The 27,140-nt window shown below is 39.2% G+C and overlaps 1 protein-coding gene across 6 annotated transcripts in view; it reads left to right on the top strand.

Annotated features, from left to right (window-relative positions):
- The first annotated feature begins 925 nt into the window (after positions 1-925).
- Positions 926-27,140, top strand: part of PWWP2A (PWWP domain containing 2A) — a 32,494-nt gene continuing 6,279 nt past the window's right edge. For 2 of the 6 annotated variants that reach the window (XM_060094976.1, XM_060094979.1), the window contains exons 1-2: positions 926-1,588; positions 20,166-21,130. In XM_060094976.1, coding sequence (XP_059950959.1) covers positions 999-1,588; positions 20,166-21,130 — 1,555 coding nt within the window. In that variant the 5' untranslated portion in view covers positions 926-998. Of the gene's footprint in view, positions 1,589-1,946; positions 1,970-9,675; positions 9,719-20,165; positions 22,837-27,140 lie in introns of those variants that run through there. The other 4 variants (XM_060094975.1, XM_060094974.1, XM_060094978.1 and 1 more) reach the window with 4 other exon arrangements.

The raw sequence follows: 27,140 nt of genomic DNA on the forward strand, positions 1-27,140 counted from the left end.
CGAGCGGCAAGGAAAGATAAAGGCTGAAGCAAGTAACCAGGTGCGACCACTTTCCAGTGAATTTGGGTTGAAAATTGGTGTTCACGTGGAAGTTCAGCAGTGCCTCTGTACTGCTCTCTGGAACATTCATCAGCTTAATCCAGTGTGCATGGTATCCTTCCTGTTTTCATTAGCATTTTCCTACTTTGAAATAAGTAGGTGCATTGTTCCTAGAAAGTGGAAAGAACTCAAGGAAACACCCCTTGTGTGGGAGCTGAAGTGGCTGCCATGAGGTTATGGAGAACGTCTTGCACATCATTCTATCCCCAGCACCTAGCACAGTTTCTAGCATAGGAGGAGCTCAAAACTGTTTGTAGAATTATCTTCAAACTTTAGTTGTCCTTCCCAAAGAAGCCTGTCGTGCTCACACGCGGCTGCAAGCAGGTCCGCGCCTAGAAATAACATTTATTCTAAGGACCTCTGCGCAGAGATTCTTGGGAAGCGGTTCCCCTCCCTCATTACCTCGTTAGCCCTCCCCTCCGTAGCCTTTGAAAGAACAGGCACGCCACGTGATTCCCTCCTTTATCCCACCTCTGAAACCCTGGCTGATAATGGGCAGGAGCGTAGTCCAACCATAAGACTATATTTTCTCTTCCATCCAATAGAAAGAGGCAATAAGTATAAGGCTCAGCTTTTTGACTTCCCCCCGCCCCCTTTGAGCCCGCCCCCCACTCCTCCTCTAAGATTCTCCATTTGACAACTAGTCCGGCCAATGAGAAGTTCCTACTCTGTATGGGAGGGATGGACTGACTGGATGATAGACGTCCCCACCTGGCCAATGGAATATTGCAAGTGCGGGAGGGCTGTAGGACAGAACCAATGGCGCGGTGCCAATAACAAGCATCGGGGTAAGGGCGGGACAAAACTGTTCGCTGGAGGGAGGGGAAGGCCTAGGGAACCAAGCAGCGCTGCCGCCGCCGCCGTAGACTGAGTTGGAGGAGGCAGAAGCCAGGAAGAAAATGGCGGCCGTGGCTGCAGAGGCGGCAGCGACTGCAGCGTCCCCCGGGGAGGGGGGCGCCGGCGAGGCCGAGCCGGAGATGGAGCCCATTCCCGGCAGCGAGGCCGGCACTGACCCCCTCCCGGTCACGGCAACTGAAGCATCTGTGCCGGACGGCGAGGCCGACGGGCAGCAGTCCTCTCCTCAGGCCGACGAGCCGCCGTTCCCGCCGCCGCCGCCGCCGCCGCCGCCGGGGGAGCTAGCCCGCAGCCCGGAGGCGGCGGGGCCGGAGCTGCAGCCTGAGGAGAAGCTGCCCGCCCGGGTGGTGGAGCCGGCGGCAGCCGCGCCACAGGAAGGGCCTGGCCTTTCACCTTCCCCTGCATCGCCGCCCGAGGAGCCCGCGGCTCCCGAGGAGCGCCAGGAACCGCCACTGCACCAGCCCTCAGCCCCGGCGCTCGTGCCACCGGCGGGCGGGGATTCCGCGGTGTCGCAACTGATCCCCGGCTCGGAGGTGCGGGTCACGCTGGACCACATCATTGAGGACGCGCTCGTCGTGTCGTTCCGCCTCGGGGAGAAGCTTTTCTCCGGGGTCCTCATGGATCTGTCCAAAAGGTACCGCGCCCGCCCCCAGCACGCCCCGGCCCGCTCGGTCCCCGGGGAGGGAGCGAGCCCGGGCGGCCCCTTCACGCCGGGCTCCCGCCTCTCCGGCGCCCAGCCGCCTGCGCCGCCCTCGGGTCCCGCGCGGCGCGTGGCGCGCGCTCCGAGTGGGGCAGGCGCGCGAGGCTGTCAGAGGGCGGTCCCTGCCCCAGGTGGGCGCCTGCGAGGCAGGTGTGCCGCCGGGTTGGGGGGGGGGCGCGGGTGCTTGACGGGCTCGCGGGTCTCACCGCCCTCCAACCCCGGCCTCCTTCCGTGACCTGGCACTGGCTCACCCACACTGCGGCGGGTGGGTCAGTGCAAAACGCAGAAGGATTTTCGCAGAGAACGCGGTGCTGGGTAGGGGAGATTGCGCTGTTCTCAAATTAACCTTTAACTTTAATGAGGTCGGAGAAAGGGGTGTGTGCATTGGGGTTCCCAAAAGGTTAACTGCCACTCCTTATAAAGGGAAGAACATTTATTAAAAATGAGCTCTTCGACTGTTATTCTTACGGTTAGAACTAATTCCCCCTGGCACATTTGGCTCATTGGCTAATGATAACTTTAAGAAAGGTCTAAAGAAGAGATGGGATTTTTTTTTTAAACCTTTAATATCAAGATGGTGTGGTATAAAAGTGTTAAGATACTGACTTCTAAAACTGTAGATACAGTTTAAATGGTTGAGTTCACCCACAAACCTCTTGTTTTAGCACATTTTCATTTTTTAATTTAAATTGTTTATGGGCATTGCTTTAAACAGATGAAGATACTGTGTTCTAAATCTAGAGTTAAGTTAACCTTTTATTCTCTTTTGCAGATATGAAGTTCAGAGGTTCCCATTCACGGCTCTCCATTCTGTTTCCTGCAACAGCACACACTCTGATGGTATCTCACCTGTTTAGAAATGGCTTATTTTAGTATGTTTTACTTGTAACTGCTTGCCCTCCCATAAAGACACAAGAATCTTCTCATTTGGGGAAGAAAGCCATTTAAAATACATAATTGAAGTATGGGAAAAGATGGGAGCCTTTACAGTTACTTCAAACATTGTTAAATCTCAAAAAAAATTTTTTAATTAGTTTTTTTTTTTTTAAAGAATTTTGGGTTAGGACTTCTGCACTTTTGTTTTCGGAATTAGAAAGCAGAATAAGACCAGTACTGATGTATTTAATAATAGCAAGAGACAGAATGTGTATGTTCAGTAGTGTGTATGCTATTGAATCAAACAGAAGCGAAGGCCAGTGATTGTGTGAGAATCTGGATTTCAAATCTGCAAAAGGAAGGTGCAAAAAGGTAAGTTGTTTCTGGAAATGGAATGGACAGTGCTGTCCTGTTTTGAGGTGCTCATTGTCTTGGTGTTTTGTTTTTTAAAATTTTCTTTCATAGGGAGAGCCATTCGTTTTTTGAGTTTTGGTCTGTTTTACCTACAGTGCTTATAAACAGCAGCTTCTTTTGTTGGGGGTGCTACTCTTATTATGAACCTTTTACAATTTAATGTTTTGAAGTGAAAGGATCCTGTCATTAAAGTATTTTTTAAAATGCCATTAAGGGAACCATATCAACTTTTCATTCAACAAATATTTATTGACCACATCTGTATAAGGCACCCTCCTAGCTATTCTGAATATTATATGTATGAGACAGTCTGTGCCTTCTAGAAGCTTATATGGGAGTCACACACATTGTGGAAGTGGTGAGGAAATAAAGCAGTGTTTTTAAAATTTAGCACTTCAAGGAATTATTATTGGACCAGTGATTGACTAGTTGAGTATCTTTTTTTTCATAATTTAATATAATTTGGAAAAATATATCTGCCAATATGTTTTGTAATCTGTGCTTACGTTGATTGCATACTTTCATGCACAGTTTTGGGGTTAACCGATGATCCAGGAGATAACTCTTTACAGACTTCACCAAGACCGTGACTGTAGTCATCAGTTGCTTTAAAAATAGGAATTCCCTGGCGGTCCAGTGGTTAGCACTCAGTACTCTCTGCCCGGACCCAGGTTCCATCCCTGGTTGGGGAACTAAGACCCCGCAAGGCGGCACAGCCAAAAAAAAAAAAAAAAAAAAAAGTTTGTATCCTATTTGAATTGGCCATTGAATGAAACCATTAGGTAGAAATAGCGAGAGCTTCCTCTTATGGGAAATGAATATGAAAAAGAATAGACATATGTATATGTATAACTAAATCACTTTGCTGTACACCTGAAACTAACACAATATTGTATATCAACTATACTCCAATATAAAATAAAAATTAAAGTGAGAGCTTCCTCTTATGGAAAATGAATATGAAAAAGAATAGACATATGTATATGTATAACTAAATCACTTTGCTGTACACCTGAAACTAACACAATATTGTATATCAACTATACTCCAATATAAAATAAAAATTAAAGTGAGAGCTTCCTCTTATGGGAAATGAATATGAAAAAGAATAGACATATGTATATGTATAACTAAATCACTTTGCTGTACACCTGAAACTAACACAATATTGTATATCAACTATACTCCAATATAAAATAAAAATTAAAGCAAGAGCTTCCTATTGAGTGCCTGTTAAGCACCAGGCTTTGTACCACATGCTTTAACCTCCATAACTCTGGTGGTATTTTTCATTTATATAGGAGGAAATTGAAGTTCCTTCAATTTGGCTAGCTTGTAAATGGCAAAGTAAGGGCTCAAATGTAGGTTGATCTGATTCTAAAGTCTGTGCTTTTTCTAATTTCATATTAGGAAGGTAGTTGGGCTGGCAGATTTCCTGTTAAGCAGTAAGTAAAGAATTGCATATTTCTGAAATACAGTGCTTATCTTGATGTTAATAGCTATATGGGATAATCAGAGGTTGTGTATGGGTGTTGGAGGCAAAGAGATTCTTTAGTCAGCTCATAGCCATAGAAGCTGCTCTGGAGACTCCCCATTTCCTTAGCTGTCTACTGGGAATGTAGTAGGCTCTGAGGTCTTGGTTCTTGCCTCTTCAGTGAGATCATCAGGAAAGAATTAACATTTGGGAGGCTACTAGGTGCATCAATGTATGTGTGCTTTTCTCCGGTCTTCCAAGTGTCCAGTTATTGCTTTTATTTTTTTATTCTGACATGCACGGTACAGAAATGTCTTAGGGTTGTCCAGCATGTAGAAAAAGTGTTTGATCTTAGAGTACAGGATTTCATATACATGTGGATTGATCAAGAGTCTGCTTTTGTAAGCATTTGTTGGACATTCTTCACCTTCCTGTTAATTGTATTATTTTTTTGCCTTATTTTTAGAATTATTTGATTGAAGAACACATTTTGAAGAGACTCTTTTTGTGGAAAAAAGGAGCAGGACCCATGTAATTAAAAAAAAACCAAAACCTAAAGAGAAGAAAATGGTACTAAATAGTAGATTGATCTGGACAGTGTCAGGGTACTGGGTGCTGACTTCTAGTACCTGCCTCTTCAATTAACACCATGACTTTGAGCAAATCTCTGTGCCTCGCTGGGCTTCAGTCTCTAGTGTGTATGAAGCTAATTCATTTTGAGTTTAGGCAGTTCACTTTAAACACAAATAAACAAACAAACTTAATGCCTCAGTTTATATAGATAAAGTGAATAGGGTGACCAGGTGGTCTGGTTTTCCTGTACCATCCTGGTTTGATTCTTACCTCCTCCTTTCTTTATTCAAAGTAGCTTGCTTTGGCAAATAAATGACTTGGTCACCCTAAAAATGAGGATATTTGAATATCTGGTTAAAAATGGATTTTATGTAGTGGAGTATTTATTTGAATGCCTTTAAGTTGAGGTATGCGTTCTCTAGCTTATTCTAGGCCTCTCCACTATAGTTTTATACGCAGCCCTCTTAGGTAGTTTAAATTACCTGCCTACTCCTGAATTCATTAGCAATGTCTAATGACAGTAGTCTAATACTAGTAGATAAAGTAGATAATCAACTAACTCACAAATTCAGTTTGGTCTTCCTATTCTCTTTTCTTCCTTAACCTTCTTTGAAATTTTGACATAGATACATTTGTTTCTTCATTTAGCATTATATAATAAGCATTCCTTCAGGTTGCTAAACTGTCTTATTTTAGACAGAATAATCAGTGGTTGTATCATATTTGTTTAATTTTCTTATGGTAAATGAACATCCATGTATTATATATTATGGTAAATGAATGTCCCTTGCTGCGACATTTATCAGCTGTTAGCCAAATGTGTTTCATCATATGCCCACCTCCAATGGATTATTTTGAAGCAAATCCTAAACATATAATTTTACCATAAGTATTTCAGTAGAGATCTGTAAAATGATAAGAACTTTAAAAATTTAATTGTACTACTGTTGTTACACCGAAATTGATAGCAACAATTCCTCTACATCATCATGTGCAGTGTCTCAAAATTAACATCTAAGTTTTGTTCAAATTAGAAATCAAGTAAAGTTTATACATTGCCATTGGTTGAGAAGTTTCCTAAGTTTTTCATCTGTAGTTCTCCTGCCATTACTTTTTTTTTTTTTTTTTTTTCTTTTTTGCGGTATGTGGGCCTCTCACTGTTGTGGCCTCTCCCGTTGCGGAGCACAGGCTCCGGATGCGCAGGCCCAGCGGCCATGGCTCACGGGCCCAGCCGCTCCGCGGCATGTGGGATCTTCCCGGACTGGGGCACGAACCCGTATCCCCTGCATCGGCAGGCGGACTCTTAACCACTGCGCCACCAGGGAGGCCCCTGCCATTACTTTTATTTCCTTGCAGTTGATTTGTTAATCCATAGACTTTTTTTGGTAGAATTTTCCACATTCTGGATTTTTTTCCGATTGCATCCCCTTGGATGCATTTCCATAACGTTTTAAAAATAGGCCTTTTCCCTCAAGAGCAAACAGAAGGGACAACTGTAGTCCCCTAAGGGCCTTGTTTTGGGTCAGTAGAAATGATACAATATCTCTTGCCTGCCTGCAAACTTCTAGGCCTATCCCTTAAACACACCTCCAACTTAAGTAATTCCAAACGTAGAAAAATTTAACCAGCCTTCAGCCCAGTCCTCTGAAATGGTAGTTTCTCAGTCTTCTCAATCTATTCTTGAAGGGACATATTTAATGGGACCTGTGGTTTCTTCCTACAAGAGGGATCATTTAAACTGTTTGTTACTGTTCTCCACATCTTTAAAGTTATAAAGCTGCTTTGAAATCCTGAAAAACCTTTCTGATTCCATTTTTTTGGTACGTGATACGAATTAAGGGATCATGAAGTAAATGCTTATGCTTAAAAACCCTTGTGCATTTTAATTTTGTGGTACATGCTTATTAAAGGTTGTAGCTGGTTGTATTTCAGAATTGATCTTTCACAAATACTGCCTTTTCTGTGTGTGTGTGCGGGTTGCATTAAAAAGAATTGAGGTGATTTCTTTAGAAATCTTCAGATTTCACTAAGTTCTTAAGACAAGTTGTAGATTTACTTGTTTTTTAAGGAAATATAAACCAAGACAATGATTTTTTTTCTTTACAGAGATCATGAAACGTATGGTGCAATAGCCCTACTTTTGGTGGGAAAAATATACAGCCATTCTGGTGAAGCAGTGAGTAGTGGTATGAGTAGCTTATACTAAGTGTCCAGGTTGAGAATTTAGGCCCTCAAGTAGTATGCTTGAATGATTGTGTTGAGTTGTACCTATTTAAAACACTTTTAATATTTTTTGATGATTATTCTGCTTATACCCCAAGGTGTTGATAAAAGGTTTCCACAGTGAAATAGCACTGAGACAAGTGCTAATCACCTTCTGACCCAGGCAGCTTTAGGACACCTACTGCTGTACTTGTATATACAGTATTGAGAGTGAGCTGTTGATCACTTGTTGGACTGCAGTGATTTATTTTTTTTGGAAATGATTAGTTGTTGGACATTAAAAGTCTAGTTTGAATGTAAAGAATCTGTGTAACATCACAGTATTAAATAAATTTCATGAACTAGGTAAGTAGATGTGTTACACACAAATTATGCCAGGCATGTTTTATTGGAGTTGGGTCTCTAATGAGGTTAATTTTCAGCCTTTTATGTGTAAATAAGACCATACTTCACAGTGTACTGTTTTAAAGCAAAGCTGATGAAACTAGGTTTAATCTTCCTAAGATCAGTTTTTCTGTGGGGGCCATTAAAGAATTTGTGTATTATGTGTTCATCTTCTCTGTTATGGCTGAGTTAATTTCACATTGATTAAAAATGAAAGATGTTCTTAGTAGTTATTTGTGCCTCTGAAGTGCATCCTTATTTCTTGATATTTATTCATCCTGTTCTACCTTAATTCCCAAATTAATTCAGGCACACCAGCAGAACAGAGCTTGCTTTCGTGGCAGATCTTGCAGGAAAGTGGAGGTTAAGTTATACTCTGGGTGGATTTAATATAGAATGTTTTGGCTAAACATCTTTTGGGCAGTTGTTCTCAAAACAAATGTGCTTAAGATTTCTGAGCTCCACTCCACCAGTTTTTTTTTGGGGTGGGGGGCATTGGTATTCTTGTTTTTAATTAATTTATTTTTGCTGTGTTGGGTCTTCGTTTCTGTGGGAGGGCTTTCTCTAGTTGTGGCAAGTGGGGGCCACTCTTCATTGCGGTGCGTGGGCCTTTCACCATTGCGGCCTCTTCCGTTGCGGAGCACAGGCTCCAGACGCCCAGGCTCAGTAGTTGTGGCTCACGGGCCTTGTTGCTCCACGGCATGTGGGATCCTCCCAGACCAGGGCTCGAACCCGTGTCCCCTGCATTAGCAGGCAGACTCTCAACCACTGCGCCACCAGGGAAGCCCCCACCAGTTTGTTTTTAACAAGATGATTCCCATGCAGATGATTCTTAGAGCATATTTGGAGATAACTGACTTTTAGGGGATAGTTTTGCCAAAATAGTGGGACCGTAAATTTGTTAAACCTGTTTGTTTTTTGCGGTACTCGGGCCTGTCACTGTTGTGGCCTGGCTCAACGGCCATGGCTCACGGGCCCAGCTGCTCCGCGGCATGTGGGATCTTCCCCGACCGGGGCACGAACCCGCGTCCCCTGCATTGGCAGGCGGACTCTCAACCACTGCGCCACCAGGGAAGCCCGTTAAACCCGTTTTTTAAGTTATTGGGTAATTTGCTTGGAATGTAATTGTAAAGTAAGCAGTACATATGGGGATGGGCCACTTGGGTGGCAGATCCAGATACTTTTTGTAGAACTGGTAATTAGACTTGCAAATTGTTTCTTAAATCCGGCTGCCCACTAGAAATTCAAGTAGTCCATAATTTTTGTCTCTCTCCCTTTGTACCAAGTGGCCTTAAAACAGAATAATGTTTTTTTAGCTTTTTAAAACACATACCTTCCATAGTATTTGACTTCACTTTTCTGCCTATTCCCACCATCTAGGAAGGTTGCCAAGTTTTACTTTGTAACTAATAATACCTACTATGTATTTCCCACTCCTGTTTTAGGCACTGTGCACTTTGTGTACATTGTTTCATTTTACTCTAGAAAATCGAATGAAGTAAATTCTATTAATACACATTTCACAGATAAAGACAGGAAGGCTCAGAGAGATTAAATTGCCTAAAACTATAAGTGGTAGATATTAGTAGGTGTATCGAGATGCCTTTTTGCCTATGGAATAAGATGAACAGCTGGGAGTCACAGCAGTTTGTGAGAGTTACATTTTGTGATTTGAAGAGGAAAGCACTGAGAAATTGAAGATGCTTTTCTGAATGATATACAATTCTCTAAGGTTTGAAAACAACCCTGTTCTAATACATTTCTGTATTTTGCCATTACCACGTAGCTTATGATTTTGGTGGGGAATTACCCTGGTAGGTAGAAATGGCAGAGCGCTCTATTCCTCACTCAACCAGGAATAGCTGCTTGGTTTTAAAATAAGAATTGCTCTTCAGTTCAATTTAGTGAATTCTTCAGGCATTTTTGAAAATGGGGTTTCTTCTTCATATATGGTCCTAGGTCTTAAATGTTTTGCCTTGGTTGGCCTGGCCCCGGCAACAGTGGAGTCCACTTCATCATGGGAGGAATCACAAAATGTCAGATTTGAATCTTGTTGAGCACGAGATCAGCATTAAGTGCTGGATGATTGAATTGGAAAAGAATTTAAAGACTAACATATAGTAAGTTGTTGGACAACGTGTTTTTGGTAAAATAGAAATAGTGAAATAAATCGAATAATTTGCCTTTTAGAAAAAGTCCATCTGTTGAGAAATCACTTAGACCTCTGTGTGGTAGACTCTATTGGACATAATACAAAAGAAATATCAAAAGTACATAGAAATCATAATGGAAACATAGAGAACTTAAAACTGCTTATTGGTGTCTTAGGGCCAGGACCAAGGGAATTCTTTTCAAGTGTTTGAAAGCTGTGATGAGTATTTATGCTAATAATTTAAAAGATTCTTTTATATCAGTGTTCATTTTCTTGGGAAAATGTCCAGTATCTTTCTCTAAGTGATGTTGTACAAAAGTGAAGTCGAGATCTGTCTGCTCTTAAAAGTATTTTGCCACTTTGTGGTCATTATCATTTTCTTGGATGGTTATTTTAAAAGAATTTACTGTTAGGGAGTTAAATAATATGAGTACCATACAGATGTTGTGACTATTTTTGCTTTTATAAAGGCTGAAGCGTCAGTGTTTTCTCTATAGTTGTTTCCATCTTTATTTCCAAAATATCCAGGTAAGTTGTTTTTAGAGGATTGTTTGAAGGTACGTGAGTGGGAGCTTAAAATCTGAATTAATTCGGATTTAACTTCTTTTTTCCTTCCCTCCAAAAGCAAAGCTATATTTATAAAAGGGGATTGCATAGACTTTTTAAAAGATTGAGTAAATTCTTACGGTTACAGAGATATTCTTTTAAGACTTTTATGCAGCCCACCCTCAGTTAATTTTGAAAGATACTTCCTGGCATTCTTGTTCATAATTGGTGGATGTTTTGTTTGTATGTTGATAAAGTCATCCTCCCTCCCTCCTCACCCATTTGGGTACCCACAGTCCCTGCAGATTGCCCTTGTAATACTTGGGGCTTTTAATTAAAAACACCATCCATTCACTTAGTTAACAAAATTGAGTATGTTTTAATTTTACTCTAATAATAGTTACCATGTATCATGCCTACTTACTGTGTACTAGGCTGTATGGTAAGCAATTATGTATATTCTTAATTAATCTTGACAATTCTGTCAAGTTACTTAACCACAATTCCGATATCCAGAAAGCTCTGAAAACTGAACTTCCTGTTAATTTTTTGGTGGCAGACCCTAACCTGGCTGAAATTATGTGAGCATATTGTATTTATCCCATTTAGTGTGAACGTTCTTTCATTTCATTTTACTGCTGAAATAGTAATATGCTTGATGATAGGGTGCTTATTATCTTTTGAAAACTGGGAAAATTCTGAATTCTGAAGCCTGTTCACCTCCATGGGGTTCAGAAGAGAGTATGTGTACCTGTCAGCTCCTCCACTTCCTTGGTGGGGCGTGGAGGTGGAGGGAGGGGCGTTAAGTGACTTGAAGTGAGGGGAAACAGTAATAGTAGTAGTAGTGGTTAAGAACCTGACTTTGGGCCGACTGCCTGGGTTCATGTCTTGGTTCTGCTGCTCACTAGCTGTGTGATCTTGGGAAGGCCATTACACTCTGTGTGCTTTAGTTTCATCAGCTACAAATTGTGATGATTAAATCATCTGATGCAAATAAGTACATATTTAGAATAGTGCCTGGCACATAGTAAATGCTATATAGTTGTTAACTAATAATACTTGTATGAAGTAGCTACTAAGTGGCAGCACTAAGGTGACAGCAGCTATTATAGTCACTTCAATGGGTTTGCTTGAATAGCCACTCAACCTAAATGAATTGTGGCCTACAGTATAATCTGCATCTTCAGAATACCTTGAAAAAGCCTGTGGAAGCTTCAGGTAATACTGGTGAAGTATAACTTTCCCCTTTTAATAAGGAAGGGTGACATTTATATTTTAGGAGGGAATGAGATAACTAGGAGTTTTGTGATGGATGGTAGGGGATGTGTCTCAATCTTTTCTTCCCAATACCCCTTGGGGGCAGATGGCTTATGAGGAAATTTTGGGCTTTGTCACGAAGAGAAAGTTATAGTCTCATTAGGGCAATTTAGTCCTTACAGTCTCTGCTTCTTACATGCTTCTAAAACATAATTGAGGGACTTCCCTGGTGGTCCAGTGGTTAAGAATCCAACTTCCAATGGAGGGGACTAGGGTTCTATCTCTGGTCGGGGAACTGAGATCCCACATGCCGCAGGGCAACTAAGCCCACACACGAACACTCTAGAGCCTGCCGGTCACCAACTACTGAGCCCGTGTGCTCTGGAGCCTGCACGCCACAATTAGAAGCCCTCGTGCCGCAACGAGAGATCCCACAAGCCACAACTAAGACCCGATGCATCCAAATAAATAAATATTAAAAAAAAACCATAATTGAGAAGGGCTCACATTTGAGAATGACATACTTCAAAGTTAGGGAAAGGAAGATGTTTTTGTGTTCTTTGTACTTATTAAATGGTGGGAACAGACTAGTAGCTAAACTTTTTAACAAAGTGATGTACACTTTTGGTCTCATCACTATATTTAATCAGAAGCCTTCACTGGTCTTGTCTTTTTAAGAGACTAGTATTTTTTTTTTAACATCTTTATTGGAGTATAATTGCTTTACAATGGTGTGTTAGTTTCTGCTTTATAACAAAGTGAATCAGCTATACATATACATATGTCCCCATATCTTCTCCCTCTTGCGTCTCCCTCCCACCCTCCCTTTCCCACCCCTCTAGGTGGTCACAAAGCACCGAGCTGATCTCCCTGTGCTATGTGGCTGCTTCCCACTAGCTATCTATTTTATATTTGGTAGTGTATATATGTCCAAGCCACTCTCTCACTTCGTCCCAGCTTACCCTTCCCCCTCCCCGTGTCCTCAAGTCCGTTCTCTAAGTCTGCCTCTATTCCTGTCCTGTCCCTAGGTTCTTCAGAACCATTTTTATTTATTTATTTATTTTTGAGACTAGTATTCTTCATCCATCACACTCTTACCTAACCCTCCCTTATACACTCACCAACATGCCCTGTTTTTCCACCAGATGGTTATCTGTATTTTATTGCTTGTTTAAGCCTCTGAATCCTTACCTGTCTCCTATGGAGGGGGGCTGTTTGCTGACTGGTAATTCCTATGCTGCATCTTTTCACCTGTTGGCTTTTCTGCACCTGCTCAGTGTTTCACTTTTTAAAACTAACTTAAGTTGGTTACCAACATTCAGAAGTGGGCAACCACTCTCTGCCTCTACCGTTTTGCTCTTAATATGCTTGGACCCTTCCAGGTGTAGTCAGTTTCCTGCAAAGCTCATTGCCTAATCACTAATCCTCAGTGATTTCTTTCCCTCTAGTCTATAGCCTCTTTTGGCAGTGACTGTGGTCTCACCTACTACAGTTAGGTCCTAGGGTTGGGACCTAGTTTTATACTATATGACTAATTAGCATACTTGTATTTGAATAGATTTTGTGCTTAGTGGTACTTCAGGTGAGTTTACTGGCATTTATGCGTAAGTAGAACAAATCTTTTTTATATACTTTCTTTGCTTGAAAGTTTTTTTTCTTGGCCATGCCACAGCATGTGGGATCTTAGTTCCCCAACCAGGGATCAAACCTGTGCTCCCTGCAATAGACACCCTGAGTCTTAACCACTGGACAACCAGAGAAGTCCCTTCTTGAAAGTTTGGTGGAACTGAGGTGTAAACTAAATTTAAGATTATACTTTTTAAAATAATTTTTAAACTTTATTATGAAATAATTTCAAAGCAGAGAACTCACTCTTTATCTAGATGCACTGATTTTTAACATTTTGTCACATTTGCTTTATCATTCTTTATATAAACATGTTTTTCACTTGAACTATTTGAGAGTAGGTTGCATACATCATTCTCCTCACCCCTTAATACTTGAGTATTTATTTCTCAGGATCAAAGATATTCTCGTACATAACCACAATATAGTCTTCAAATTCAGGAAACATTGATAAGAGAACTTTTATCTGTTTTGTAGCCCATATTTCATTACTCTGTCAATTTTCTCAAAAATGTCCTTTAAAACTTTTTTCGTCCAGTAAAAGATCATGTATTGCATTTAGTTGCAATATAATATAGAATATATGTAATGGGGACTGTTTCTCAATTTAGGGTTGTCTGATACTTGCTTAGGAGAGGCTCAGGTTATACATGCAATGTTGTGTGCTCAGGGCACCACATCTGTGGGCATGTGATCTTCATGTGCCCTCACTGGTGAATGTTCACTTGAGTCCTTCCTCAGGTCAGGGTGTTGTCCTGTTATTCTCCAGTGTAATTACTATTTCCCCTGGACTAATAATTCCTTTACTACCATGGAAATATACTGCTTCTCGTCAAACTTAGCCCTCTTCATTAGGTAGATAGACAATTAAAAACATTTTTAATTGTGGTAAAAAACACATAAAATATACCATTTTAATCTTTTTTTTTTTTTTTTTTTTTTTTTTGCGGTACGCTGGCCTCTCACTGTTGTGGCCTCTCCCGTTGCGGAGCACAGGCTCCGGACGCGCAGGCTCAGCGGCCACGGCTCACGGGCCCAGCCGCTCCGAGGCATGTGGGATCCTCCTTGGACCGGGGCACGAACCCGTGTCCCCTGCATTGGCAGGCGGACCCTCAACCACTGCGCCACCAGGGAAGCCCCCATTTTAATCATTTTTAAGTGTATATAGTTCAGCAGTGTTAAGTACATTCTCATTGTTGTGAAGCAGATCTCCAGAACTTTTTTTTTTTTTAAAAGGGATGTTGTTGGTTAGTTACAGACCCAGCCAAAGCTATTTAGCAAAGTATGTGATTGTCCTGCCTGATGGAAATTTTTTTTTTTTTGATGTTGGGGGTAGGAGTTTATTAATTTATTATTTTTGCTGTGTTGGGTCTTCCTTTCTGTGCGAGGGCTTTCTCTAGTTGTGGCAAGCGGGGGCCACTGTTCATCGCGGTGTGCGGGCCTCTCACTATCGCGGCCTCTCTTGTTGCGGAGCGCAGGCTCAGTAGTTGTGGCTTATGGGCCTAGTTGCTCCGCGGCATGTGGGATCCTCCCAGACCAGGGCTTGAATCCGTGTCCCCTGCATTAGCAGGCAGATTCTCAACCACTGTGCCACCAGGGATGCCCATCCAGAACTTTTTATCTTGCAAAACTAAAACTCTATACCCCTTAAACAAGTCCTGATTTTTCCCTCCCCCAAGTCCCTGGCAACCATTCTACTTTTTCTTTCTATAAATTTGACTACTTCAGATACCTTATATAAATGGAATCATACACTATCTTTTTGTGATGGACTTATTTCACTTAGCATAATGTTTTCAAGGTTCTTACATGTTGTAGCATGTGACAGGATTTCTTTTTGAAGGCTGAATAATGTTGCATTGTATGTATGTACCACATTTTGTTTATCAATTTGTCTGTTAAGAGGCATTTGGGCTGTTTCTACCTTTTAGCTATGGTGAGTGCTACTATGTACATGGGTGTGCATATATCTCTTTGAGATCCTTTTTTCTCAATTATTTTGGCTGTATACCCAGAAGTGGATGTGCTGGCTTGTATTTTTAATTTTTTGAGGCATAGATATACATTTTATTTTGTAAAATTTTCTATTGCGTGTAGCTGACTATTGAACTAATTTCATTTGTCCTGAGATTAAACTCTGCCATAATAACCAATCTTGCAGATGCAGTGTGAACCAGGATAAGCTTGCTTCACAGTTTTCCCTCCTTTATGATTGAACCTGTTGCTAATTTAAGGAGGGAGGGAGTTTCTGAAAACATCTGCTTGAAATGAAATACATCTAGATATTTTTTAAAATGAGTTAGTTGCATGTAATTTTTTCCTACTGTAGCTTCTTTAAGAGAAAAGAATTAAGAGAGGGAAAGCTTTCTTTTTGTCTTTCCTTGATATATTTATTGGAGGGAGCTTTGGTCCAGAAAGAACACTGGGGCCTGTCTCAACTAACACGCCTGAACTTTTTTTCTGAGCATTTGTTTTCCATTTACATTAGCTGAAGATTCTTTTTCACAGTGACTTTCTCTTGCTTTGACACAAAATAACTAGTAAGCCTCAGTATTCTCCCTCCTCAGAATTTTGACACTCATTACTCCTAAATTATTAAGATGATAGCTAGTTTTAAAACTTTTTATAGATTCACAGGAATTTGCAAAGATAGTGCAGAGAGGTCTCTTGTATATTTTACCTAGTTTTCCCCAAAAGCTATTTTAAATTAAGCCATAATACCTGAGTAATTTTCCTTTAGAATTTTTGGGTACAAAAAATTGTAAATGGGTAAGGGTTAGAATGAGTCACTAATACATTAATAAATACCCTCTTGCTGCACAAAGAAGGGGAGGGGAAGGAGCAGAGATAGTTTGAGTCTTATTATTCAATTCATGGAGTATTTGTAAAAGTTCTTTTAGGAAAAGCTCAAGCAAGGGACACTAGTCAGCTTTCCACATCTCCACTGATCATTAAAATCTTCCTCTGCTGAGGTCACTCTTTGGTGAGCATTCATATGGGACACAGATATCTTCACCTTAGAAAAAGCTAAAGCAGACATGCCTGCTAAAAATTTAGATCCTGGGTTCCACCCTAGGCGAGTCTTACCATTCAGTCTTGGGGCAGGGCTTAAGAATCTCCATTTTCAAACACCACCGAGTGTTGTTGTGTTGCAGATTTCCCCGACTATATTTGAGAAATTAGATTTTAGGCGTTTTAGGAGACCATAATTTTGTTGCTACTTTATATTCTTATTAAGGTAATAGTTTCATAAGTCAGTGGCTTTCAAACTTTTGAGCATAGTTACAAATATATTTTATCTGTAGACCCCTGTATATACATATATACATGAAACAGATTCATTGCAGTTACATATAGTTACACTGTTTTTTAATTTAAATCATAGCTGTGACCCATGAAATTTGATTTCGCAACCAACCTCTCCACACTCAATTTGAAAACATGGCCATGGTATTAAATGTTGTCCATGGAAGGGTAACAGAATGATTACTAAGATGGAGTAGGACACTGATTCCCCTTTTCCTCTTACAATAATTTATCCTTCTGGTCTTTGAGGAAGTTTTATTATTAGTTAAAAATATTTTTCTACCTAGAGTCTGTCATACAGAGTGAAGTAAGTCAGAAAAACAAATACCGTATGCTAACACATATATATGGAATCTTAAAAAAAAATGGTTCTGATGAACCTAGGGGCAGGACAGGCATAAAGACGCAGACATAGAGAATGGGCTTGAGGACATGGTGGGGAGGGGGAAGCTGGGGCGAAGTGATAGTAGCATCGACATATACACACTACCAGATGTGAAATAGATAGCGGGAAGCAGCCACGTAGCACAGGGAGATCAGCTTAGTGCTTTGTGACCACCTAGAGGGGTGGGATAAGGAGACACAAGAGGGAGGGGATATGGGAATATATATATAACTGATTCACTTTGTTAGAAAGCAGAAACTAACACACCATTGTAAAGCAATTATACTCCGATAAAGATGTTAAAAAATTTAAAAAAATTTTTTTTCTGCTTTTGCCAATCCACTACCCACAATTACCAGTCTTTTTTTTTTTCCCTTTTTCTTTTGGTGCCTGCAGTTTCCATTCATCATTACACAATTAAGTGCCTCCCTATGTTATTTGTTTTTTTTTTTTTTTTGCGGTACGCGGGCCTCTCACTGTTGTGGCCTCTCCCGTTGTGGAGCACAGGCTCTGGACACGCAGGCTCAGCGGCCATGGCTCACGGGGCCCAGCCGCTCCGCGGCATGTGGGATCCTCCCGGACCGGGGCACGAACCCGTGTCCTCTGCATCGGCAGGCAGACTCTTAACCACTGCGCCACCAGGGAAGCCCCTCCCTATGTTATTAAAAACATTTAATGCTTGTATTTTATATGCTTAAAAGGAAAGGCAAGGAAGAAGAAAAACCCAGAAGTGAAATTAATGTTCTTATTAAACTCCATAAAGGTAGACGTATCAGATTTCACAGCTTATTTGATATAAACAGCTTTAAAGTAATTGGCTGGATCATCCTCACATTGAGATAATGAATTAGAGATACAGAAAGGATCCCAAACTCTGGTAAATTATTAGTTGAAAGTAAGATCATATTACTTAAATGAAGTAAATTAAATGAAGTTTAGCCAAGAAAAATGGCTAATATTTGTTGACCTATTAATCCTCCCCTGAATTCTCTAAGGTAGGAAATAGTGTTACTCCCTTTTACATATGCAAAAACTGAATTTAGAGAGGTTTAGTTACTCCTAATAAAAGGAGGAAATTTGTTCTCTCAGTTAATGGAAACAAGTGAAAGTGTAATGGGGCAAAATGATGGCTTCTTATACAAGTTAGAAAATTTTATTGTTAATACAAATAGTGGTCTCACCTCATAAGTTATATTGTTTTATGTAGCTCTAGATTAAAACACAAGAATAACCTCTGTCTTCCTGTCACCTTGAAAAAGTGGTTGTTGAGCACCTCCATATAAGCTAAGGCCAGATGCTCAAAGTGCCTTGCAGTTAAGTAGTCAGGAAGCAAACACTTGGTTACGAAATACTGTGCTAGAATAGAAAGCTGCTTATTTATTTGTTTGTTTGTTTTTAATTGAAGTATAGTTGAATTGAAAGCTACTTTTTGCAAAGTTTGATATAGTGAGGAATGTGTTCTTCCTTTGTGGATTAGCCCAGACCCAAACTTGTCCCACTCTAGGTAAAAAAGGCTTTCCTCTTCCTTTGTGGTTTGTATTTGCTAAAAGTTGTTGGTTTGTGGTAGCCAAGCTAACAAGACTTCAGGAAAAAAACCATTTAGGTGTTGGAACCAGATATCCTGGTGTTGGCTCTTCCTATATCCCTGCCCAAGTTTAGATGTATCTGCAGCCCTAAGAACTTAATCTCAAGATTTCTTTCCAACAAAGAATTCTGTACCTTTTTGGGGACATAAAGACATTTTCGAGAATCTGAGAACCAAGACTCATTCTCCAGAAAAAGAGATCTATACAAAACATTTGCATCTAAGAATGTCAGGGGTTCTACCTGACTACTTGAAGCCAGTCCTTAGGTTCTAAGCACCTCTGCTTTAGAGGATTGGTGTTAGAATTGTATTGTGTTCAGTACTGTTTGGCCCAGTGAGTGCCTAAAATTAGCATGTTAGCATGTACATGATGAAATCATTTGGTAGTGTGATTTTATTTTTATATGCAGGAATCTGAGTATAGCAAGTTTAGATTTAAGGGTTCTTGATGTTTAGCCCAGGCAGATTAAACCACAGTTTATAGATATAGAAACAGTATATAGAAAGGATCCCAAACTCTGGTAAATTATTAGTTGAAAGTAAGATCATATTACTTAAATGAAGTAAATTAAATGAAGTTTAGCCAAGAAAAATGGCTAATATTTGTTGACCTATTAATCCTCCCCTGAATTCTCTAAGGTAGGAAATAGTGTTACTCCCTTTTACATATGCAAAAACTGAATTTAGAGAGGTTTAGTTACTCCCAATAAAAGTCTACATGAGAAACAAGGTTATTTGACCCCTGTTTTATTAGAAACTGATAATTGTAGAGATTTGTGTTCTATACCAGTGCTTTGCAAACTGGGTCTGGACCTGTAAGGGAGTTTTGAAATCCATTTAATGCATCTGACTAGCATCAAAACAAATGAAAATAGACCAGAGTAGAAAAAAATATAATTATGTATCACATAATATAAGGTCAAGTATTTAATGAAACTTTTGCTTAAGTGTGTGTATTTATGTGCATGCATGTATACATGCATAAACATTTTATTGGATTGCAATGTGAAAATATTTCTTAATGTATGATGTGATTTTTAAAAGCTAGAAAGCTATAGCTTTATACCTGTCTGCTTTTGAGGTTATTTGAGTATCTGAATTTCTAGTATTTTTGAGGTTCTTTTCTTGGCAGGGAGTGGCTGGGTTGGATGAAGGCCTTAAGAGTTAGGGTAGAACAGTAGAGAAGCAAATGCCTTTGAATCTTTATAGTGTTTAAACAATAAAGTTGAGTTGGGATTTTACTGATTCAATATTTTGGGGTAGTTAGGGCTGAATTTGTTTTGTGAAGCTTTTGAAAGCCATTATAACCACAGGAAGATACATATGTTACAAATTTATAGTTGCATTTACTAGACACGTTATCTATAGTTGAGTGAACGTTATATCAAATGATATTAACTATTAAGCTATCTGATAGAACATCCTTACTGATTCAAGACTGGAAAGATCTATTTTAAATAACATCAGCTATTATGGCATTGCTTAGAGCAACTATTAAGTATTTCTTTTTGAATGTAGACCTAAAATGTAAGCCCCCCAAAAATGGAGGACTTTGGGACCCGGGGAGGTTGTCTAGGTTTTTGGTTTTGTTTTTTAAAGTGAAATAGTTTTCAGGAAAGGTCATATAAATAAACATTAGGTGGTGTTTCAAGAAACTGAATTATAGACACTAACTTAATGGCTTCTTTTCTCCTTTCATTTCTTTCAAAGGTTTGGGCCCCATGGGATCCCTGTGACAGTATTTCCCAAAAGGGAATATAAGGATAAACCTGAAGCCATGCAGCTCCAAAATAATACATTCCAAGAAGGGACCGATGTCAAGCGTGAAGTGAATGGTGCTGTTCCTGAAGACCCTTCTCCTGTCCCGCCTCCTGAGCTGAGCTTGGCCGAAAGCCTGTGGACTTCCAAACCACCACCTCTCTTCCATGAAGGAGCACCTTATCCTCCCCCTTTGTTTATCAGGGACACATATAACCAATCAATACCTCAGCCACCTCCTCGGAAAATTAAGCGACCCAAACGAAAAATGTACAGGGAAGAACCTACTTCGATAATGAATGCTATTAAACTACGACCCAGGCAAGTCTTGTGCGACAAGTGTAAAAACAGTGTCGTTGCTGAAAAAAAAGAAATGAGAAAAGGTAGTAGTGCAAGTGACTCTTCTAAATATGAAGATAAAAAACGGAGAAATGAAAGTGTAACTACTGTGAACAAAAAACTGAAAACTGACCATAAGGTGGATGGGAAAAACCAAAATGAAAGCCAGAAAAGAAATGCTGTGGTTAAGGTTTCAAATATTGCTCACAGCAGAGGCAGAGTAGTCAAAGTTTCTGCTCAGGCAAATACATCAAAAGCTCAGTTAAGTACTAAAAAAGTGCTCCAGAATAAGAACATGGATCATGCAAAAGCTCGGGAAGTGCTGAAAATTGCCAAAGAAAAGGCACAGAAGAAGCAAAGTGAAACCTCTACGTCCAAAAATGCACATTCAAAAGTCCACTTCACACGTCGATACCAGAATCCTAGCTCAGGTTCCCTTCCACCCCGGGTTCGTTTAAAACCACAGAGGTACAGGAATGAAGAAAATGACTCTTCTCTGAAGACAGGACTGGAGAAAATGCGGAGCAGCAAGATGGCACCAAAGCCCCAGTCCCGCTGCACCTCCACCCGCTCAGCAGGTGAGGCCCCTTCAGAAAATCAGAGTCCCTCCAAAGGCCCTGAAGAGGCCAGCAGTGAGGTTCAGGACACAACTGAAGTGCTTGTGCCTGGTGAGCAGGATGAACCACAGACACTGGGCAAAAAGGGCAGCAAAAGCAATGTCTCTGTTTACATGACCCTAAATCAAAAGAAATCTGACTCTTCCAGTGCTTCAGTGTGTAGCATTGATAGCACAGATGATTTGAAATCCTCCAACTCTGAGTGTAGTTCTTCTGAAAGCTTTGATTTTCCTCCAGGCTGTATGCATGCACCTTCCACATCCTCTACTTCCTCCTCTTCAAAGGAAGAGAAAAAGCTCAGTAATTCCTTGAAAATGAAAGTCTTTTCCAAAAACGTCTCTAAGTGCGTCACACCAGATGGCAGGACCGTATGTGTAGGGGACATTGTTTGGGCCAAGATATATGGCTTCCCCTGGTGGCCAGCCCGTATTCTTACTATAACTGTGAGCCGGAAAGATAACGGCCTTTTAGTCCGGCAGGAGGCCCGTATTTCATGGTTCGGGTCTCCAACAACATCTTTCCTGGCTCTTTCACAGCTCTCCCCCTTTTTAGAAAACTTCCAGTCACGCTTTAATAAGAAGAGAAAGGGCCTGTATCGCAAGGCTATCACAGAGGCAGCTAAGGCTGCCAAACAGCTGACCCCTGAAGTGCGGGCTCTGTTGACACAGTTTGAGACGTGAACATGGACAGTAAGTAAGGTAGGCAAGAACCTTTGGAAGGCGCCACAGATTTTCTAGTCTAGTTAGGGGTAACTTCTATGAGATAGGTTGGCCAGATTGGAGAGAGAACTTGCACTCAGTTGGCTGCTTTTTTATACTTAACCTTACAGCCATTTTTAGCCTGAGAAGCTTACACTGAACAAGCAATCATTTTGTCGTAAGGAAGTGAGATTTTAGTATTTTCCAGTTTTGCAGTCTAAAACCACCCCAAGGCATAGGGAGCCATAGCCTCAACTGAAAATGAATTTTTGCAGGGACTGTTAATTGCCATTTGTACCTAGTACTGTGTGTATGTGTATACGTATATACACACGTGTAAAATAGATGTGTGTGTATGCATAGATACATACATGTATCAAATATAGCCTGTCACTATGTGACACAGGTTGCATATCTGGAGTCATAGTAAGGGCTGGTGAGCTAGGGGGAATAGTGAGGATATTTAATGACTACTTGTTTTTTAATTAATGAACACTTAACCTTTCCATGTGCATAATGGCACGGGAGTTTGATAGTTAGATGTTTGACAAACTGAGATGCTTGCTGTTGAATTGCACACTGGGGAAATAGCCCAGTATTTGGGATTAAGACTGTCAAGGCTGGCTAGGTCTGAATCAATCTCTCTCTCTCTTGTCCAGTGGGGACTTAACAAAAACTTTCAGACTTCTGGTTTGGGAGGTTAGGTAGGTTTGTCTTTGGATATGTAAATAGGTGATTGCTAAATTTGGTCAGATTTCTCCTGACTGGCTCTTCCTAAATTCTTAGGATACGTCCTGGTAAATTACACTTTGTGAATTAATTGTCATATATGTAATTGTTGCATTTTGGATGTACCTAGTTTGATAATTTTTAAAAAATATTTCCATTTAAGGTATCTGTTTGCAGGTCAGAAAATGAGAAAATGTAATTGTGTAATGCTCTGAAATGTAAAAAAAACAAGCTGTAAATAAAATCGACTAAATCCAAATTATTTGTGTGTGTTTCTCAAAAAGCTTTGAAAAATTTCAAGATGGTAGAAAATTATTCTTTGTAATAGTGTATAGAGGAGATGAAAAAATCACTTATTTTCCTATTTGCCCTATCAGAGAATATATAATCTGAGCATGATAAAATTCAAATAAGTGACTAATCAATATATTCTTAAAATGAGGTTTTGTAGTATAGAGGTCTGATATGCTTCTAGACTTGAGACCCTCCTTCAGCCAATTTCTCATAAGTGTATGGATTTTAATTATTTCGTTTTTAGCTTTAATATTTCATCACATGCTTTTTCTTTTTTTTCTTTTTTTACATTTGTGTAATTAAAATCAATCTCTTTTCTGCTTGATCTTCTGCCTCAGGTATCATTGCTTTTGGGGCTTGTAACTTAGCTCACTATTTTTCTACACGGTCCATCTGTCCCTAAGATTTGATTTCTTATTTTCCATTTTTAGCTTTGTATTGTTAGTGAAAAATCTGATTGATTGCCTGTGGAGGCAAGTTTGTCCCAAGATTTTTTAAGTTGCTTTCATATTTTAGGCATCCAACTTAGCTTTTAAATGTGATACAATGTCAGTTTGACACTTTTGGAAACTTGGAACTTTTAAAGAGAGCAACTTCTTGTGGATTTCTAAGTAATGCAGTTTGAAATATCTTAGTTACTATGGAATTAATTATGAAAAGATTAATGGAGGTTGAAAATCAGTAGTCTTCGGTCAGCTTCCTTAAGGTAATGTACCGATTTCTGCAAAAGCAAGTGGAATTTCTTCTGGGGAACTCAGTCAATGCTTTTTGATTATAATAAACACACAATTTAAAAAAATGTTTCACTTGAATAGAACATATTCTTTCCTGCAAACAGAAATAATTATAGTATTTTAAAAATTCTTTGATTATAACAGGTTGAAAGAAGTTCATAGTGTGATTGAGGGGTTTTAAGGAAGTATCTTAAAAGATTTTCAGAGTATTTGTTTCAGATTAGTGAATTTGTTCATTCAGACACTTGCGAAAGTTTGAAATCTAAGGTTCAGGAAGATTTAAACCAGGCAAAGCAAAGAGTCACCTAAGTTATGTAATTCTAAGGCTTTGGGTAATGATCCAGGTGAGTTTTATCCTAACATAGAAATGGTTTTGACAGTGGATACTGCTGATGTAGTTAAGTGCTTGGGCAAATGTGCTCTTGTGGGATAAACTAAATTTGATTTGTTTCAGAAGCCATGGAGAAAAGGAAGAAAGAAAAAGATAAAATCATGATGAGTATAAAAGTAACACCTAATTTGATATAGTCCATACCTTTAAAGAAAAGGTTGAAGCATAATCACAAATGTGCATGATCTCCTATTATGCCAAATAATCCCTCTGTTTTAAACCAGCAGTCTGGCATATTTCATCTGAAGTTTCAATAGGGAAACAAGTTTGAAAGAATTTCTGTAATCTTTAAGATGTACTCTGTGTTCTAAACACTAAACCAATAGCTGCATACTAAACTGTTTTCAAACAGGAATTTCTTAAGCAGCTAAGATATATTAGTCCAGTACCCACTGTAGATGGAGATAGAGTTGAATTGGGTAATTGTAGCCATTTTTCTCTTACATTTCTCTTTAACAACAACAAAAAAGGAGACACTGAACTCTTTATATGGAGACAACCAAATGGGTATTTGTTTTCCCCTTGCAGAGAGAAAACTAGGCTTAGGCCAGATCTCTAGTGGTCTAAGAAAAGTGGTTAGAATAGGATTAGCAAGGGGGAGAAACTAAGGGAAGTAAGAGCTGTGAAAGCAAAAGATGTCTTTATTTCTAGAAATCTTTGGAAATGTAAAGCATCAGAGTGTTTTTATCTTTCGGTTTTCTAGAATTTATAGACCAGAAAAGGTCTCTTCTGTAAGTTTGGAAGGGACTCTTTATAGATGTGGAACCAGAGACCTGAGATATCAGTGAGACCAAGAAAGTAGAATTCACTAGTCTGAAGCCTATTTACAGAACTAGATGGTGTGACCCTACTTGGTTTTCATGGGGAAAACCTATAGTAATTTTAGATTGGTAGTAAGTAGAAAGGACAACAGACAGGAATATAGATATGAAGATGGACTGTAGGCAAAGGATATGGAACTTACTAAATCAGCTAAATGAATATCTCCTTTAGCGGGTCTGAATTTCTAATTTAAAATTAGAGTTGCACCCCTATTTGAGCAGGTTGTACTTACTATTGGTTATGTTGAAGATACACATTTATATTCTTTTATATACATACACATTCTTTAATATAAAATAACTGAATTGAGAATTGGAAATACCTTAAGAAACCTATAATTTGGATCTAAAATTAGATTTTTCCTTTTAAGTTGTGAATTTTTCTATAGCTTGGGCTGCACTGGTTCACATTTGGTAGTACTCAAGAGAAGAGATTGGCAAATGTCTAGAAAAGTTGATAATGTTTAAATTCAGGACAATGTTTTGATCTGTATCCGGTGATGGCCTCCAATAGGGAAGTTGCCAGAGAGAATTCTGAAGACCCTGTTTCTAAGTTGGGACAAATTTAGTGTTTGCTTTGGAATTGTATTAATATGGTTGCTATTAAAACAATTAAAATGCCTGATAGAGGGAATTCAGAAATAGAACAGGAGGCTGGTGCCGTGCCAATAGCCTGGAGAAATAAAACAGCTAAGCTGCCTTAATTACCTTTACCTGGTTCTGACTTAGTTACTAGGCTCTTAATATTCTGTATTTACAGTTTGTGTACATTTACTGTACTCCATCCAACAAAGAGTGAATAGAAATAAAAAAAATGAAAGCTTCAGTAATTTAAGCCATATAGGTAATCTATATATTTTTAGTTTTCCAGGGTATCTTGGTGTTTTTACCATGGATAGTTGATACTGAGATCAGAGGAGAAACAGCTCAACTCTTTTGTTTATTCTTTACTCAAGTAAGAGATTTAACCTCTATAGACTCAAACAGGGTTTTTTTCCGGTTTACTTTCTTTGGGACTTCAGGTGGAAATCATTTTTTCCTTCATATTAATAGAGCATTGTAATTTGCTGGGTTTTTTTTTTTTGGTATTTAAAAAATTATTAAATATACCTAACATACAGTTTACCATTTTTACCATTTTTTAAAGTACAGTTCTGTCGCACTAAGTACATCCATGTTGTTGTGTAGTCATCACTACCATCCATCTGTAATTTGTTTTTTGATAGAAATCTTTTAAGTTTGGATGGTATTGTTCTGGCAGCCTGGCTTCCAGCCTTCCTTCCTAATCAACCTGCAGTCCTGCACAGGGCTAATGGTGCCCCTGTTTTTAACAACTATCCCTACCTCTTGGTAAAATTTTTAGGTCAATTAGTATGACTGCATTTACCTATTAAATACTCTTTAACAGTAGGTTTTAGGTTAAAACCATCACCTCCTAATGACAAAAAATTTTGTGAATATGGAAACCATTTAAATGATTTTAGTAATGGAGTTAATTAAATTAGTTTCCAAAACTTTAATTATTTACATACCATCACACTCTTTACCATATTTTCATATGTGTACCGTTTTTCCACTTTTTATGTCAGTACTACCAGTGGAAAACAAATATGCCTTGACATGTAGATAATTTTATTAAAATGCTAAGATCATCTTGTATACTACACTTTGGTAGGAAATACTGAATTTTTGTATCCTGCCTTAAAATCCATCATGGATAGAATCAAATTTTAATGTATCTAATTAATCTCTGAAAAAACTAATTGCCAAACTTGAATTTTTTCTTATAGATTCCTATGTTAGCATAAAGTAAAGATTGATTGTGGGGATATGTAAAGGAAATGAAGAAAATAGACTCATGTTACCAGGATTTATCATAATAGTGAATTTCTGAGTCAAATTCTCATTTTCAACTGAATAAATTACATGGCTGTAGTATATGGTCTAAGCTGTGGGCCTTCTTCCGTTAGACACTTTGGTTTGTAAAACAATTTCATAAAACTTTGATGTTGAAAACTGGCCAGTTCTAAAATTACTTGTCTTAAAAGTTGGTTTAAAAGTGCATGAAATATTTCTTCTTTAAATTCCTGATATTTGTAAGATCTCGTTAAAAATAAGTTGAAAACACAGCCATTATTTAAATATGGAATTTTCCTTGTATCATAAGAATGTGACAGTTAACCTTTTGCTGCCTTGGAAGTCTTAGTGCCAGAAACCTCCTTATAATTTTTTCTATCCAGTGTGGTTATCTAGAAGGAATACCAGATACCCCATAGCCAAAGTGTTAAGGCTGTGTTATAATCA

This window comes from Mesoplodon densirostris, chromosome 3 (genome assembly GCF_025265405.1).
Source record: "Mesoplodon densirostris isolate mMesDen1 chromosome 3, mMesDen1 primary haplotype, whole genome shotgun sequence".
Classification (NCBI taxonomy): Eukaryota; Metazoa; Chordata; class Mammalia; order Artiodactyla; family Ziphiidae; genus Mesoplodon; species Mesoplodon densirostris.